The 16,911-nt window shown below is 38.8% G+C and overlaps 1 protein-coding gene across 2 annotated transcripts; it reads right to left on the bottom strand.

Moving 5' to 3' along the window:
- Window position 1: 1 nt before the first annotated feature.
- Window positions 2–16,576, bottom strand: LOC127451456 (sarcoplasmic/endoplasmic reticulum calcium ATPase 1-like). Of its 2 annotated transcripts, XM_051716187.1 has the most exons (25): window positions 16,462–16,576; window positions 16,158–16,296; window positions 15,266–15,283; window positions 14,652–14,734; window positions 13,322–13,426; window positions 12,762–12,900; window positions 9,921–10,001; window positions 9,724–9,809; window positions 8,919–9,216; window positions 8,329–8,495; window positions 6,960–7,048; window positions 6,767–6,869; window positions 6,525–6,656; window positions 6,191–6,316; window positions 5,859–6,077; window positions 4,947–5,058; window positions 4,382–4,605; window positions 3,960–4,180; window positions 3,653–3,855; window positions 3,312–3,397; window positions 1,885–2,018; window positions 1,656–1,773; window positions 1,277–1,394; window positions 818–857; window positions 2–306 (listed from the first exon to the last, which is right to left on the bottom strand). In XM_051716187.1, the coding sequence occupies exons 2-24, from the start codon at window positions 16,273–16,275 to the stop codon at window positions 853–855; spliced, it is 2,985 nt and encodes a 994-aa protein (XP_051572147.1). In that variant the 5' UTR covers window positions 16,276–16,296; window positions 16,462–16,576; the 3' UTR covers window positions 2–306; window positions 818–852. The 2 variants fall into 2 exon arrangements, with proteins under 2 accessions (XP_051572147.1, XP_051572146.1); XM_051716186.1 differs by lacking the exon at window positions 818–857.
- Between the last annotated feature and the right edge of the window lie 335 nt (window positions 16,577–16,911).

The following is a 16,911-nucleotide window of genomic DNA, read 5'->3' as shown; positions in this document are numbered from 1 at the left end:
CTTCTTTTTTTTTTTTTTTTAAAACATCTTTATTTTAAGAATAGCATTATCATTAGAATATACTGTTCATAACAATATATATTAAATTAAGTCTTAATACATAAACATAACACTTTACTTTTAAATATTTTTTTCCCCCCTCAAAGTTGTACATTTATGGGCGATTTTCACTGATGTGAAAGTGGCTTTCTTCATCACTCCCGGTGTTTATTGTTTCCTTTTGGAGCAATATTTTTCAGTTCTTCCTCATCTTGACGTCTTCTCTCCCTCAGTCCCATTTTTTGGACACTAGATTCTCATCTTTCACTGTTCAAGAAAATAGATTAAGTGAGACAGGATGGCTTGAAGATATTATGAATTCAAAGTTAAGTCCACAAGACTGTAGTAAAGTTTTAAAAAATCCTAGTACACATCCTTACGCAAAATGTCAGTTAAACATTTTGACGACTTGTTAAATATATTACATTTAAATTAATTTAATTGAACAGAATCTGTACTGCAATCATTTTAGCTTAGCCTTAAGCTGCAGAGCTACTCAATATCTATACAATTTCTTGAATTCAGTGAATGAATTCAACATTTGGCATTCAGACCATACACTTTCCACATGGTGATAGCATCTACTGCAACACAGAACATTACTGTACAGTTAGTTGATTCAGAAGTCACCAGATAACTGGAGTTCCATGGATGACAGTAAAATGGACTAATTTCAGTTGACAGACCAAAAAACAAAGCACTCACATAGCACGGTTTTTTCATAATCAAACAGACACAGGGACGCAGGCAAGCACAGACAGAGCGGAATGTGGGATACCTGGTTTTGTTACAGGAATATGGAGGGGAGCAGGATTAAGCTAGAATGAGATAAAGAGGAGTTGAGTAGGGGATTTGAGTAAGGAGAGAGAGAAAGTAAAGGATAATGAGGAATGTTGAAAACCCCAGGGGAAATGGGGTGAAGAGAGGAGGGTTTCCAAAAAAGGCAATTGAAAGAGTGAAGGAAAGGAGAACACAGTTTTTAAAGGGAAATTAGAACTGGTAAACCATTATAGGAGTAGAGTCAAGTTTAGCAAGTCACAGTTTATCATAAGTTGTTGTTAAAATTGTTGACCATGTTTTAGGTTATTGAAATATGCTTGGTGTGTTTTAAAGTTTATTTAAAATAACAATATCCAGGAATTGTTATATATTAAATGATAAAATGTATTAATCATTTGTAAGTCTTAAAAGAAGAAAATGGTGTGAAAATATCTAAAATATTTAAGAGGTTTCTTACGCTCCAGGTAGTTGCGAGCGACAAACTTGAGTAGCTCGTCAAGAAAGATAACAGGAATTGAGAGCTTGAGCACCACAACCCACTGGTCCACGGAGAGATGGGTTAGCTTGAAGATCATCTGTCGGAGAGAAAAACAGATATCAGCAAATAGAGAAACGTGACAGAACATTAAAGGCAATGAAATGGACACTGAATGAAGCTTGGTAAATTATTAACCATTATATATTAGGTGAATGCATTATTATTATAAAGAAAATGCAATTAAATGAAGAAGGACTTGGGAAATGTCAGAGATAATTGCTTATGTGTCTTTATATGGACTATCCGTTGTTGCGAAGCACACAACAAACACAGCTGTCAATCCGAACTGGGTACTTACGGGCAGAGGGTCCACATAGATGATCATGAAGTGCAGAGACATGGAGAGAGTCATGGCTCCCACCAACCACAAGTTGCTCCATGGAGGCATACGCACCAGAGACTGATTTTCAGACAAGCTGCATACACATGCATGTATGTTAAAATCAGCAAAAACCAGCTCTTGTAATATGAGAATATCTGGCAGCTTGCTACAAATATTTGGATATGGAGTGCAGTTGCTCTCTAACCTGTTGAGGGCATTGCACATCTCAATGGTGACCAGCACAGACAGAGCCATGGTCATGGGTGGAGCAGCCTCAAACACTTCACATTCAATGCCAGCAAAGTCCTCATTGTCAGCAGTGCACTGCATGAAGTGGGACTGAGGGACAGATAAATGTTATAGCATTATTACATTAAACAGAATTGTTAAAGTTTCATAAGATGGGTTTCCATCCAAATGATCTGCTTTTTTAAAGCACATTTCTGCATCCAAAATATTGGATGTTTTCATCAGCTGTTATGTCAGTAACTTCTTTGGGTTAGGCATGTGTCCAAATGGTAAAAACATGTCATTGCATTCAAATAAAAATGTGACTATATGGAAACTTGCCCCGACAGCACATACATTGTGTCTACAAATTTTGACTCTAGTGAAACTACAGTAATTCAGTTTATGTGCATAAAAAGCATTTCCATTCAAGTTTTCTTAAGCACAATTTCAAAATTTGCATAAAAACAATTGAATGAATACCCAGCAATAGATAGCAATTACATTCCAATCTCAGGATTTATACAAATCAGCTAGCTAGATAGTCAAAGGGGACGAAGCATCGGCTGTATATGGTCAAACTAGGTCTTATATACTGTGTTTTCATTGATTTCTTCTTTAAATCATCACCCTCTTTTCTACTTCATACTTTAGTATTATATTTTAGAGGTAGACCGATATATTGGTTTTACCGATTAATCGTACCGATAGTTGCTTTTTGGAACTACCGGTTATTGGCAAAAATCGTTGCCGATAGTATTTATTTTATTACTTTCGTGTTCCTAGAACAACTTGGTTCTACAGTATAACAGTGGGCTCTAGAGGTGAAATAAAAACAATCACTGACAGACAACATTCACCCATATTTTTATCCTCACTTGAATGCAAATTTGGTAATTTTGATAAGATAAATCAAGTGTTCTAAATTGAAGCGAGGGCATGAAAAGAAACATGCAACTCTATGGAAACGTGCCCTGTCGCCACATACATCGTGTCTACAACTTCATATCTTTTGAATAATAATAAAAGCCTCACTGGGTGAAATGTGGCTTGATCATTGTCACCTGTTACATTTCAAATCTCTTTTTTTCTGGTTATTATTGGGATTTTGGTTGCACAATAAACTGCATCTGGTATTTTATTAATTTTGGACTCTTGCGACCTCCGTGTCTGTGCCCTTCATAGTAAGGAAAGGCTAAGCAGTTTTTTTTAACATTCAATAAAACTATTATTTAAAAACTATCTGCCGATTAATTGGTTATCAGCCTTTTCCACTGATAGTTTTCCTAGTTTTCCTTTCCATCTTAGTTACAGGTATCTGCAAAATCCACTATCGGTCGACCTCTATTAGATTCAAAACTTTTGAGACCTTGGTTGAAAAAATAATGGATCCCAAATTCTCACCAGCTGGTAGAAGGAGACCATGGGGCCATCGTCAGAGTAAATGAACCACCAGGCAGCCGCACCCACCGTTGCAGCACCAACATAACCTGAGAGGGACAAATGGGTTTAGAAATGGATGGATATACTGACTGATTTTAAGTAATGATGCAGTATCACTGAAAGCATGGTAGACATTAAATGGATCAGGAATAAAGAAACTCTCTACGAGAAATAATACGAGTATGTAATTATAAAGAGGGGATATAAAGATGGAAAATAAGTCATGTAAGCTGGAAAATGTATGATGTGTGCTTAAGTTATTGTCATGTTTGTAGGTCATTGTCAAAGGTGTGTAAGTGTACCTCCAATGGCCAGATATCTGAAGAATAGCCAGCCAGAGATCAGGGGCTCTTTGGGGGAGCGGGGAGCCTTGCCCATGATGTCCAGATCAGGAGGGTTGAAGCCCAGAGCGGTGGCAGGAAGACCATCAGTCACCAAGTTCACCCACAATAGCTGAACTGGGATCAGAGCCTCAGGCAGACCAAGAGCAGCAGTCAGAAAAATGCTGAAGATGGAGAAAATAAATTAGGTTTGAAGACAAAATTGAGTCTCTGGGAGTGAAGGAACTGTGCGTAAATGTATATATGTGAGAGATAGATTGCCACACACCACACGACCTCTCCGACGTTGGAGGAGATGAGGTAGCGGATGAACTGCTTCATGTTGTTGTAAATGGCTCTGCCCTCCTCAACAGCAGCCACAATGCTGGAGAAGTTGTCGTCGGCCAGGACCATCTCAGAGGCTGACTTGGCAACAGCAGTGCCAGAGCCCATGGCAATGCCAATCTCTGCCTTCTTCAGGGCAGGAGCATCATTCACACCATCACCAGTCTGGAGGAGTTGTAGAGGAGGTTGGAATAGTTAAAACGCAAAGAATATGTTTTGAAAAACAACAACACATGTTAGGGGACTTTCTTTACAATATTGAATGAATAATTCAAATTTTTATTTTTCCCACTAAAGATTCTGGTAGTAGCCAAATATAAATTTTTACTTTGGTTCTATTCCATCTGTTCTGTTCAGTTCTCTTACCATGGCAGTGATCTCATCAAAGCCCTGAAGAAACTCAACGATCTTGCTTTTGTGGGAGGGCTCGACACGGGCATAACAGCAGGCCTTGCGCACTGCCTCTCTCTGCTGGGCCAGAGGCAGGTCATCAAACTCCCGGCCGGTGAAAGCACGGCCGGTCACATCTTCATCATCGCTGAAGATGCCAATACGACGGCAGATAGCCACAGCAGTACCCTTGTTATCACCTGAGAAAGAGGAGGAACAGTTGGGAATTATAAGTATTGATAATGCTGTATTTTCAGTGTTATTGCATTAAGCTATTATGCATTATTTTCAGATGTTCTTTGCCAGTCATGTAACAGCGCTGAGGAGTAAATGTTAATTGACACTAACCTGTGAAGGTAACCTCACAATCACATGTAGAAGGAGTTAATGAATATACTGTGTGATTGTATATGGTGCGTACATATGCCGACATTAGAAGTGATTGCATGTGTAACTGGAAGTGTCAGCAATGAAACTTTATAAAAATAAATAAATGCAACAAGCAAATGAGAGTTTACCACTAGATATGAACATGTCTTACCTGTAATCATGATAACACGTATGCCAGCAGCTTTACAGAGTTCAATGGAGCCCATGACCTCTTTACGAGGGGGGTCCAGCATACCGACACATCCCACAAAGGTGAGATCAGTCTTTGAGGAAAGGAAGAGGGATTAATTATGTTTTATCTTAATGGAACATACTTTCCGGTTGCTTTCTTGCTACACTGCCATAGATGTTGTTCAGCTCTATCAAAATTCTAGTAAGAGTAGTTCACCCAAAAATTCTAATTCTCTCATCATTTACTTACCCTTACGCCATCTCAAACTCGTATTACTTTTTTCTTCTGCAGAACACAAATTAAGATATTTTGATGGAGATATGATGTGAATATATCCATACAACACAAAGTCAATGGGGTCTAACACTTCCAAGCTCCAAAAAGGACATAAAGATAATCCATAAAACTCCAGTGGTTTAATCCATGAAGTGATACAATCAGTTTTGGGTGAGAACAGACTAAATTGGCCTCCTTTTTTACAATAAATCTTGCCATCTGCACTCTCTAGGCAGGATCATGATCAAGTGCGAGGAAGTATAATCGAACTTTAAATCATGATTGCTTAAAAAGACATATAGTAAACCACTGGAGTCGTATACATATGCTGCCTTTCTGTCCATTTTGGAGCTTGGAAATGTTGGACCCCATTGACTTGTAGTGTATGGACATATTCACATCATATCTCAATTGAAATATATTTGTGTTCTGAAGAAGAACAAAGTCAAACAAGTTTGAGATGGAAAAAAGGGTGAGTAAATGATGAGAGAATTATAATTTTTTGGGTGAACTATTCCTTTAAAATAACTTCAAATAATGTTAATTGAAATATTGTTGATGTCCAGTTCCTTTTTATAGAAGATTCCTCTCAATCTCTCTCTTTCATAAAGATACCTCATATTCAACAAACTTAGTGGAGTCCTCCAGGTTCATTTCGTCCTGTCTCAGAGGGCTGTCACGGGTTGCCAGGGCCAAGCAGCGGAGGGTATCACGTCCAGTGCCCCATTCCTTGATCACAGACATGATCTTATCCTTAACTGGGCCAGTCAGGGGCACACGGGTGGTGCCAACACGCACATAGGCACATCTGTCAATCACACCCTCAGGAGCGCCCTATAAGACAATGTGCTTAGTCAAAAGGAAGGATTTTTTGCTTGAGATTCTCTTTTAAGATATTATTTTGTGTTGTTTAAGATATTATTTTGCATTTTTAGGATGGCTCTCACCTTGATAAACATCTTGTTGCCAACAGAGGCCTTGGGGGCCTTGGCAGGGGAGCAGTAGACGGACATGGACTTCCTGTCACGGGAGAACTCAAGAGTGAAGTCCTTCCTCATCAGTTGCTTGATTACCTAGGAAACCAAAATGAGATAACAGTCAATTAACATGTTAAGTAGAATTATCTCTTATACAGATGTTGTTATGCATTATTTTGTTAAATTAGGACTGGATTGGCAATTAAATCAAAGAAATACAAAGGAACTGATCCATGTGAACTGCTAATGAAGCCCTGAAGAAACAAGGATTTAAGAAAAACCGTGAAGATGTTGTAATACTTACAGAGCAGCATGCATTGGCTCTCTCCACCTTGGACAGGCCACGGACCTCTGTGTTGAACACGTTCATCTTTTCAACCAGGCAGCACAGGGCAGTCTCTGTGGCCTCACCCACTTTCTCATAGATACCTTTAGACTAAGGAACAACAAGAGAGAAAAGCTCAGTTATCACTCAACAAAGTTAAAAGGAGAGCAAAGAGTATTTTAGATGGAAATGGAGATCAACAATGGAAAATGTTAATTTACCTCATTGTAGTCCAGAGAGGAGTCATTGCACAAGGCGCAAATGGTTGCCAGCTCAACAAGGCCATCGTATTTGCCACACTTGACAGGAAGTCCATTCTTAGTACTGCAAGGTAAAGTAAGGAGAATGGTGAGTCTTTGTGTGTGTGTGTGTGTGTGTGTGTGTGTGTGATCTCAGAAATATGAAATTACTTACACTTCTCCCTCTGGTGTGTACTTGGAGCCAGAAATGTCATACTGGTCAAGACTCACAGATTCACCATCCACTTTCTCAATGATGAACATCTAGAAAACAGAGAGAATAAAACTGTAATTAGTGTACAGGTTTTTTGTTTTTTATCCTTGTGAGGGCCAATTTGTTGAAAATATTCTCATTAATATACTGAAACAAACTGGAAACCGGCTTGTTAGGACATTTGAATTGGTCCTCACTGTTTGAAATGCTCATAAATTAGTGTTGGGTTCGAGTCCACCTTAGTCGAGTCCGAGTCAAGTCCGAGTCCAAAAGGGGCCGAGTCGGGCTCAAGACAGAGTCCATAACAGGCCGAGTCGAGTCCGAGTCTGAATGAATCTGTTCAACAATCTGAATTAAAATTGTAACTGTAAACTCAGCATCAGTGTTTTAAGCATATTTTAACCTTCACAACTAAGAAAAACAATATGTCAATATAAATGCAAAAAAAAAAAAATGATTAGTATCCTGCTGAACAAATTTCAAAGTGGTTTCAGAATGAACACATACGCTTTAGGTGTATGAAGATAAAACTGCCCTTCAACACACTTCTTATTGCGTTCTGTTGGCATTTCAATTATTTGTTGCTTTTACCCTCCACTCAAACATACACCGAAGAAAGTGAAAGCTGTGTTAGTCATTACAACCAGAGTTGTTATTATTTCTAGTTTTTAATTTAGTTTTTATTTTAATTTAATTGAAATGTCCATTCAATTTAATTTCACTTTATCTAAAATTATGGGTGAAATACATTTAATGTGTTTAATATATTTAATAAATGGTAATATTAAAACATTTAATAATGCCCATAAAATTAAATACAACAACATAAAATAAAAATAGAAAAGATCAGATACCATTAAAAAAATATTTATAAACTACAGTACTACACTTCAGTCATCCTGCTGTGTCCAGGTGTAGCCTACTTCCCTAAAGTCAAGATCAAACTCACCTTGGGCTGACGTTTCGTTCTTCTCACATTATATTTAGTATGGATAATAGGTGAATAGAGATTTCTCTCCTCACTTGTGTTCTTCGTTGTATTTTCTGACTTTTTTGCCATTGAAACTCAAGTGCCAGCTTTATAGGTAACACACAGTTGTGCTACAAATATGTGATGGACTTGTCAGTGTCCAAACTCGGGTACCCCAACTCCCCCACATAAATGTGACAAATCATGTGCCAAACCATCTGACATCGGTCGATGTTGTTCTAAGTAATCGAACACTGGTGTCGGTACAATAATTTATTATGGATGCATCCCAAGTTCACAGAGTTTTCCATTTGTGTTCTTATGATTGTATGTAATTGTGTGGTTCTGTTTCTCACAAACCTTTGTAACACACATCTGGTTGGTGGTGAGGGTGCCAGTCTTGTCTGAGCAAATGACAGAGGTGCAGCCAAGAGTCTCTACAGAGGGAAGAGAACGGACAATAGCGTTCTTCTTAGCCATGCGGCGGGTTCCCAGAGCTAGGCAGGTGGTGATGACAGCTGGCAGACCTGCTCAGAGAGAGACAGAATCATTTAAGTGACAAATACATAGAAGAAAATTACACTAACAACAATCTATAGTAATAAAACATTCATAAGTTAATATGTTAGATCTGCTCGACTAGGTGACTGACAACATTTACTTTACATAATTCAGTAAGTTTTCCTGTACCTTTCAAAGTGTTCCTGTAGCTTGGCTGGCACTAGCTAAGGTCAAGAGTTTAATTCCCAGGGAACAAATGTACATCAAAAAATGTATACATAGCTTGAAAGCCTTCTAAATCACTTTGGATAAAAGCATCTGCTAAATGCATACATGTAGGCTACAAGTCTACACTCATGTGTCAAAAGCTGATTCTGAATCCTGTCCATATTTTTACTCTTGATTTTATCGTTTTACTTTGATTTGTGCCATGACTGCTGTATTCTCACCCTCTGGGATGGCAGCCACGGCGAGGGCCACAGCGATCTTGAAGTAGTAGACGGCACCACGGATCCAGGAGCCACCATGGACGGGGTCGTTAAAATGGCCAATGTTGATGAGCCAGACAGCCACACAGATGAGGGAGATGACTTTGGAGAGCTGCTCACCGAACTCATCCAGCTTCTGCTGCAGGGGGGTTTTCTCCTGCTCAGTGGCAGCCATCTGGTCACGGATCTTACCGATCTCAGTGGAGACACCGGTGGCAACCGCAACTCCAATAGCCCTGCCAGCAGCGATGTTGGTGCCCTGAAAAGGAGAGAGAGAAAGGTTCATCGACAGAGAAAACAGCTTAACCAGAATGCCATTCCCATGCTGGTCTAGTCTTGTAAGTGCTGGTTTGGGGCTGGTCTGGCTGGTGGACCAGCATAGCCATGATGTTCACCAGTAAAAATAAGCTGTTGAAGCTGGTCGACCTTTATGGTTTTTGTGGTTAATCAAGTATTGCTAGTTATGTTTAAGTTTTAAGGAGGCGCTTAGGCCAAAACCGAGCATTTCAGACAGAGGGACAGAGACAGGGTGGAAATTTATCAAATATTACTAAATTATGACTGTTTAGTCATAATTTAAGAAAGAAAAGAAAAAAGAGTCTGTAATAATCCCTTTAAGCTAGACAAAAAGCCTTGTTGGAACACCAGCACATTAGCATCCCTTAATGTGGACCAGCATTGGTATTTTCAACCAGGCTGTTTGGAATTAATGAAATGGAGATGATCTTGACTGAAAAAACAAAGCGTTGAAGTAAAGGAAACTCACAGAGAAAAGCATGTTCTTCTTATCCTGGTTGACAGCCCTGGGGTCAGGAACAGACTCTGTGTGTTTAATCACACTGACGGATTCACCTGAGAAAGAGAGGTGTGGGTTATCAAGAGAGAAGTTCAAAAATATACTCTATCCTTTTAAGTATAAGGAAGCTAATAAGGTAGCTAATTATTGTTAGTTTAGAGACTAACCAGTGAGGATGGACTGGTCCACACGCAGGGTTGTGGAGCGGATGGCAGTGATTCTGATATCAGCAGGGACTTTATCACCAACTACAAAAGGGGAAAAAACAGAGTTGAGAACAGATAACAAAGAGACAGTAAGACTCTGGAGCAACACACTGACTTGGATCTCAGAAGACTTGATAGATTTAATGGGGGTTTTCTGAAAATATTTCAAATAATTGACTTTAAAGGTACACTACAGAAGATTTTTCATAAAATTGTTCATTAGAAATGAGCAAAATATCATTATTGAGCCAGTACATTAAAACAAATCTGTGTTTAGAACTGCATTCTTGCCTTACTGAGTCACTACGGTAAGCCTACAATAATGATTTTACATTCAGAGCTGTTGGGTTTGATTTGGGTAGGAAATTTCAGGCAACCATTATTCATCCTTACGTGTGTACGTCATGTCCATAAAAGAAAACAAGGTCTGCCGACTATGGCGCGTATTATGCTACTTACTTTCTTAGACAACATTTTTTTTGGATAGACATCTTACAGGACTTTCTATTACTACCAGTAACTCTTGGTGTGACGTATAGGTCTCTACGGAACAATAATGAGCATTTCCCAATCTGTTGTCGTTTTCAAACTGGGATGGGCATTTTCCAACTATCCACTTAAAGTAGGGAATCTCAATGTAGTAGGCAAATCATGTGAAGTTGTTGAAAAACACCCATCTTGGTTTGAAAATGCCCACTTATTGGGAAATGCCCATTTTTGTTCAGCAGAGACACAAGTCTCCTTGGTGTAGCTAGTCAGATCCGCTCTGAGATAGTGATCACAGACAACCATAGCTATACCTTGAAAAAACAGTTTCATCCACTCAGAATATAGTGCCAAAGCACAACTGACATAAAAAACATTTTCCTCTGCAAGTAACTTGCAATTGTATGTTTCAACCAACCCAGAATTCCGTAGTGTAGGGCCTACCTTAACATTGTTTGACAGTCAAAAATCTAAAATTAGGTATATTTAAAGCTTCTTCAAGATATCGATCTGATTGTTCATTTGAAAAAAAAATTTTTTTTTATTGATCTATTCTAAAGAACAAAGATTATTGCACACTGTCAATAATGTTTCCTAATCTTGGTGAAAGAATAAAGAACAAGATGGAAGGTCTGACCAAAGGACAAATGCTTTAAAAAGAGGAACTGGAAACCAAGGACAAGTTGACCTTCAGCAAGCTGTAAACAACTAGCTTGGAGAGAAAAATGAGTGATGAGGAAGGAACAGGTGGAAGAGGGAAAGAGACAGGGAGAGTGATCGAGAGAGGGCAAGTTGAAGACAGGTGCTGGGTTGTATTTATATACAAGCTTTTCTTTGCCTGCGTTCTTGTGAGTTCTTTCAGCGTTTTCTGATCCCATTACTCTTTATTCTTCCTCGCTGTCACACACACCCCGTAATTGCCTTAAAAGGACACTCGCACTTTCTCAAGGTCATAAGTCCCTTATAGTCCTGTCCCTCCTACACACATGCATAGACACAGGCATGTGCCTCATTACTTGCTTCATTTAGACCTTGTGGCAGCACAGTGTAACAGTTGGCTTCAAGGTTTCGCTTACTCTGCATTTCCATTCTCTGACCATTGTACTATTCTGGTGTGTTAGATCATTATGGGGTTGTTCTTGTGCTTCGAATGTTCTACCGACACCGCTCATTTGCTCACATGTTCAGGTATTGTGGAGACTGGGGACCATTTTAACACCTTAGTAAATTGTAGTTATGGCTTATTTTTTAAAGGATTAGTTCTCCCAAAAAATAAAAATTCTGTTGTCATTTACTGTGACATACAGTGTTGGGGAGTAACGGAATACATGTAACGGGAATATGTATTTAAAATACAAAACATTAGTAACTGTATTCCACTACAGTTACAATTTAAATCATTGGTATTTAGAATACAGTTACATTCAAAAAGTATTTTGATCACTGAAGAGATTACTTTGTATTTTATTGTCATTTGTTTCATTTAATATTTAGCCTTTTCAGTTGGTAAACATTTATACATATAAAAGATGCGATCCAAAGTGCATTTGAACAGCGGTGAAAGCGGTTTCTTATGATGTGTTACATTCATACGAGCAGACAGAGAAGTAAGTTTGAAGCAAGTTTGGAGCAGAAGAAATAGAAAGAAACCTTGTGTAAATTGTCAGATTTATGCTAAGCTAAAATGCTATTTCTAGCCATTTTACATGCACATTTTACCAGGCCCGATCGTACTTTTTTATCAAGAAAATTCACGTTGGATAATAATTTCTTTTTTTTCTAGTAAGACCTTTGAAATTAGGCCAAAAATCGTATTCTTGATAATAATTTTCGGATTGTTTTCTTGTAAAAATATCCTTAAAACAAGGTCAATTTGATTTATCTTATTTTATAAACAATACTGCGAACAAAACAGAGTTTTTATAGTCAAAACAAGTGAAAAAATCTACCAGTGCTGAAGAAGTTTTCCAAAGTATTTAGAATACATTACTGACCTTGAGTGATCTAACAGAATACGTTACAGATTACATTTTATAGCATGCATTCTGTAATCTGTAGTGGAATACATTTCAAAAGTAACCCTCCCAACCCTGGTGACATGGAACCTCATGTTGTACCAAACCCATATAACTATCTTCTGTGAAACATGAGAAGTTTTGAAGAATGTTGACTGAGACTGTCAGTTCCTAACGTTCTGCCTAATTTCCTTTTGTCTTACATGGAATAAATATAGTTATATGGGTTTGGAACAATTTAATAATAGCTTCTTTGGTTTCAAACCTTTATTTGTTTTGAAGGCGTAAGGGGATGGTATACCTGAGATCTCCACAATGTCTCCAGGGACAATCTCTCTGGCTTTGATCCTCTGTACGCTCTTTCTGTCAGCACGGTAAACTTTGCCCATCTCTGGCTCGTACTCCTTTAGAGCCTCGATGGCGCTCTCTGCATTACGCTCCTGTGGAAACAAATGTCTCAATCAGTTCCTGTGCCCCTCAGGACTTTACACCTTCCAAGGGTGTGCATTCTTCCCAAATGACTGCTGTCCCATTCCCATGGACCCTTGATGAAACTTGATCAGCCCTTAGTATTTTTGCCGTCTGGCCTTTGTTGTCACATGCTAACTTGTTGTGGAAGCACATAGAGTGTATAAAGCACTGCTGTACTTAACCTTTAACCTCTGATGTAATTTCCAATACATGGATTTGGCAGGTGCTTCTATCCAAAGCAACTTAGAAGAGTGCATTCAAGCCATACATACAGTGTGTTCCCTGGGAATCGAACCTTGGCAACCTTGGTGTTGATAGCACAATGCTCAACCAGTAGTCATTATACATTTATATACAGGGATGCAAAAATGTGTATATGTGCGTATTTACCTGCCACACTCCGACCACAGCATTGGCGATAAGGATGAGAAGGATGACAAAAGGCTCAACAAAAGCAGTGACGGTTTCCTCGCCTTCCTCAAACCAGGCCAGTACCTGATGGACAGAGAGAACCAGAGTGTGTGTGAGAGAAAAAATTGCTGAATATGGCAGTTGTAGCAATGGAAGTCCCGTCTTACAGTTAAAAGAGCCAATCACCTTTTGGAGAGAGACATCTTCTGTCTCTAATTCGAACTAAAGAAGCACAATTTATGATACCATCATTGTCATGTTTTATTGCTGATTTGAAATATGTTGTTTGATCATAATCTTCAAGTCAGATACGTTTCGATTAAGGCAGCCGAGTGACCTGACTTGCCATCAACTTTTCTTTCCTATCCTATCTTTTCCTTTCCTATGTGAATTTGTGAATGTGTGTGTCTGTGCATACATTGTCCTCGTAGTATGTTTTGGAAAGCCCATCCCATTCTTCATCTGTACATGGAGTCATGGTGCAGTTGCTCTGCTGATCCTCTTCCAGTAATTCTCACATGTGTGCACACATTACTCAATTTATGGCAGGTTAACACCCGGTCTTTCTCTCTCTCTCTCTCTCTACCTCTCCTTCACCTTTTCTGTCTCTCCGCCGAGCTGTCTTTCATTCCTACCATCTCTGACCTTTGTGGATGGATTCAGTTTCTTGGACTGGCTTAAGACCACCTTAAAATAACACTCTTTTACTCTCTCTTTCTCTTTTTTTTTCTTTTCCTTTCTTTCTCTGTCCTCTTCAAAGCTTCTTTCCTGGCCTTCTAAGGCCATAATGACAGCTGTGATTTCATAGGGCTGAGAAAAAAACAGCCGAACCAATGCTGTCTGCTTCATTTATTCCAAAACAGATTTAAATAGCAAAGAAAGAAAGAGAGAGAGAGAGAGAACTGGAGTTTGATGTGCAGACACTTGTTCATTATCAGATTGATGTGTGCTCAAATTTTAAGAGCCAGGGCAAGAGCCTCATGCTAGCAGTATTGTTTCCCGAAACTACTGTTTAGAAGGGCTCCATACCACCCAGCAAAGATATACAACTGGATTACAGTGTACCTATTATATACTCAGGGGTGAAGGGTTAGCGTTTAACTTGATTGACAGGGACGGATGGGAATGTGCCAAATGTGTCCCTGTCCTTCACATTCATGTTATTAATCATTGTCTGCACCCTGTCCACTCATTAGAATATTACACCTTTATGACCTTAGACCTGTGGCTTTATGCCTACCTAACACAGGTTTACATTTCAGAAAGAATGAAAGCAGTGCATTATTTAATCAACAACATGTTTACTTACAAAAGATATGCAAGCAGCCAACAGCAGAATCCTGACCAAGAGATCTTCAAACTGTTCAACCACTAGCTCCCAAATGGTCTTACCTGAGAAAGAAGGGATTTCAAGAATTAAGGTTTGCATTATAATAATTTTTTTATTATTATTATTATTTTGACCATTCAATAAACATATTGAGCATGGTCCTTTTTTGAGTGACAATGAAAGAAATAGTTCACCCAAAAATGTAAATTCTGTCATTATTTATTGACACTCATAATGTTCCAAAACCATATGACTTTCTTCCGTGGAACACAAAAGGACATGTTTGACAGGATGACAGAATGACTCAGTCAGCATTCACTTTTGTTGTAAGAAAAAAAAAAAAAAAATGGAATGATGTGAATGGTGACTGAGGCTCTCAGTCCATAAAATTCTGCCTTCTTTTGTGCTCCACGGAAAAACGAAAGTTGTATGGGTCTGGAACAACATGAGGTTGAGTAAATGGCAGAATTTTGATTTTTGGATGAACTATCCTTTTAAAAATATCACTAAGAAAAGAACATGCATACAGATTAGACATGTTGTCAATTCTAGGTGTATTGTCATACTGAGCTTAACAGTAATTAAAAACGTACCCTCCTCGGCTGGCAGCTCTGTGATTGGTCAGTTTGGTCCAGTTGGCAAGATGGAGGTGGTAAATGAAAAAAAAAAAACACAAAAAAACATGAGATTTAGCCATTAATACTGATATCCTTTCCATTAACACTCACCGTAGCACCATTTTCATCAGTTAAAAAACATATTGAATAATATTGTTACCGAAATAACCTGTGCTCACTCAAGTGATACTTAAGTAATCCATTTGACAGTTACTCAATCTAGCAATTTGTCTTTGTCTAACCTTCATCTTAAGGCCCTGTAGTTTCAAAATGGCCACTGTCTTTAAGCTGTTAATTTTTTTTGCATTTTTTCTTCTTTCCAATACCTCTAATTTTATCTCCTACTCTCTCTCCTTCTTTCATTCCTATATCTTCTAATTTTGCTTTCAGAACCTAATGTTGTTAACCTGCATGGATCAGTGCATCTGAGCTGGCTCATTTTGCCAGTCACTGAGTGCTCAAACTTACCTTATAAGTTAAACTTGGTTTGCACACAAGTATTTGACTGAAATTTCTTGGGCTGTTGCATTTGAAGATTTTAACAACATGCTGTCCTCTTTTTTACAGGATGTTAATACTCAATAAGTCATACAAACACTGTTACACTTTCATCGTATTTTCTTATCTTGATCTAAAATCTGTTCTCCGCCAATCACATTTTCTATCATCTCTGCTCTTCATGTAATTGAATAAAAAAAAATTCTTTCTCAACAGAAGGAATCTCTCTCCTTGTTTCAGATTTTTGTCTTTTTCTTCATTCTTCCAATTCATTCACCCATTATTTGATTATAATCTTACATATAGTCATCCATTTATCCTTCCCTAAGTCCATATCATGCCTCCCTCCATTTGTCCATGCTTTCCTCACCATTGAATCCATACTTGGCCTGGTTTTTCTTGACCTGGTCTGGAGAGAGGCCTGTGGTCTCGCTCACACCGAAGTAGGCCAAGCATTCGGCCGTTTCCTTAGCGTGTGCGTTCTCCATCTTGTATGTTCAAAGGGGAGACTTCACAAAAACAACAGAAAAGATGGCGATAAGTTGAATTCCAACTCCAAAAAGTCCACTTTTAAGGCTTTTTTTTTTTCTCTCTTTTTTTTTACAGGAAACTAAGAAAGCTACAATCCCATTAACTATAAAAAGAAAAGTTTGAGAGGAATAGAGAATACCCACCAACACTTTTAAAAGTGTAGGATAAGGGACAAAACAGTTGACCCCCTGATTCTCTCTCCCCTCTTTCTTTCTCTCCGGTCTCTCTCTCCTCTCCTCCCTGCAGGGCTGACAGAATTTGCAAACTTCCGACCATCTCCGTAGAGTTTTATAAAGACACCGGACAGACCATCGCCCAGGTGACACCCACTGGAGGCCCCCTATTGGCTGAGAAGAGACCAATATGGAGAGGAAGGGGCATGGCCTTGAGAGGAGAGATGAAGGGGTGTGATTGGAGCAATTGGGCAACAACTGCAGTGGGGGTGAGCAGCCTTGAAAGCGGGGTTGAAAATGGGGTCTGTTTTTGGAACATGCACGATCAGGAGGATGGAGACTGAGTGAATGGGGAATTGAGGTGTTGGGACTGGGAGGGGGTCAGATGAGTGAAAGCTCAAATGGTTTTGGGATGTTGAT

Source organism: Myxocyprinus asiaticus, chromosome 14, assembly GCF_019703515.2.
Source record: "Myxocyprinus asiaticus isolate MX2 ecotype Aquarium Trade chromosome 14, UBuf_Myxa_2, whole genome shotgun sequence".
NCBI classification, from domain to species: domain Eukaryota; kingdom Metazoa; phylum Chordata; class Actinopteri; order Cypriniformes; family Catostomidae; genus Myxocyprinus; species Myxocyprinus asiaticus.
Note: the sequence above shows the minus strand (reverse complement) of the source record. Positions and strands in the feature narration are given on the sequence as shown.

What these genes read in the sequence shown, in the direction of transcription:
- LOC127451456 (XM_051716186.1), bottom strand. Translation starts at nt 16,275, where the DNA reads ATGGAGAACGCACACGCTAAGGAAACGGCCGAATGCTTGGCCTACTTC. An exon ending in ACCAGATGTGTGTTACAAAG is followed by an intron (nt 7,049 to 8,328) that starts GTTTGTGAGAAA and finishes TCTGTTTTCTAG; the next exon opens with ATGTTCATCATTGAGAAAGT. An exon ending in ACGTGTTATCATGATTACAG is followed by an intron (nt 4,606 to 4,946) that starts GTAAGACATGTT and finishes CCTCTTTCTCAG; the next exon opens with GTGATAACAAGGGTACTGCT.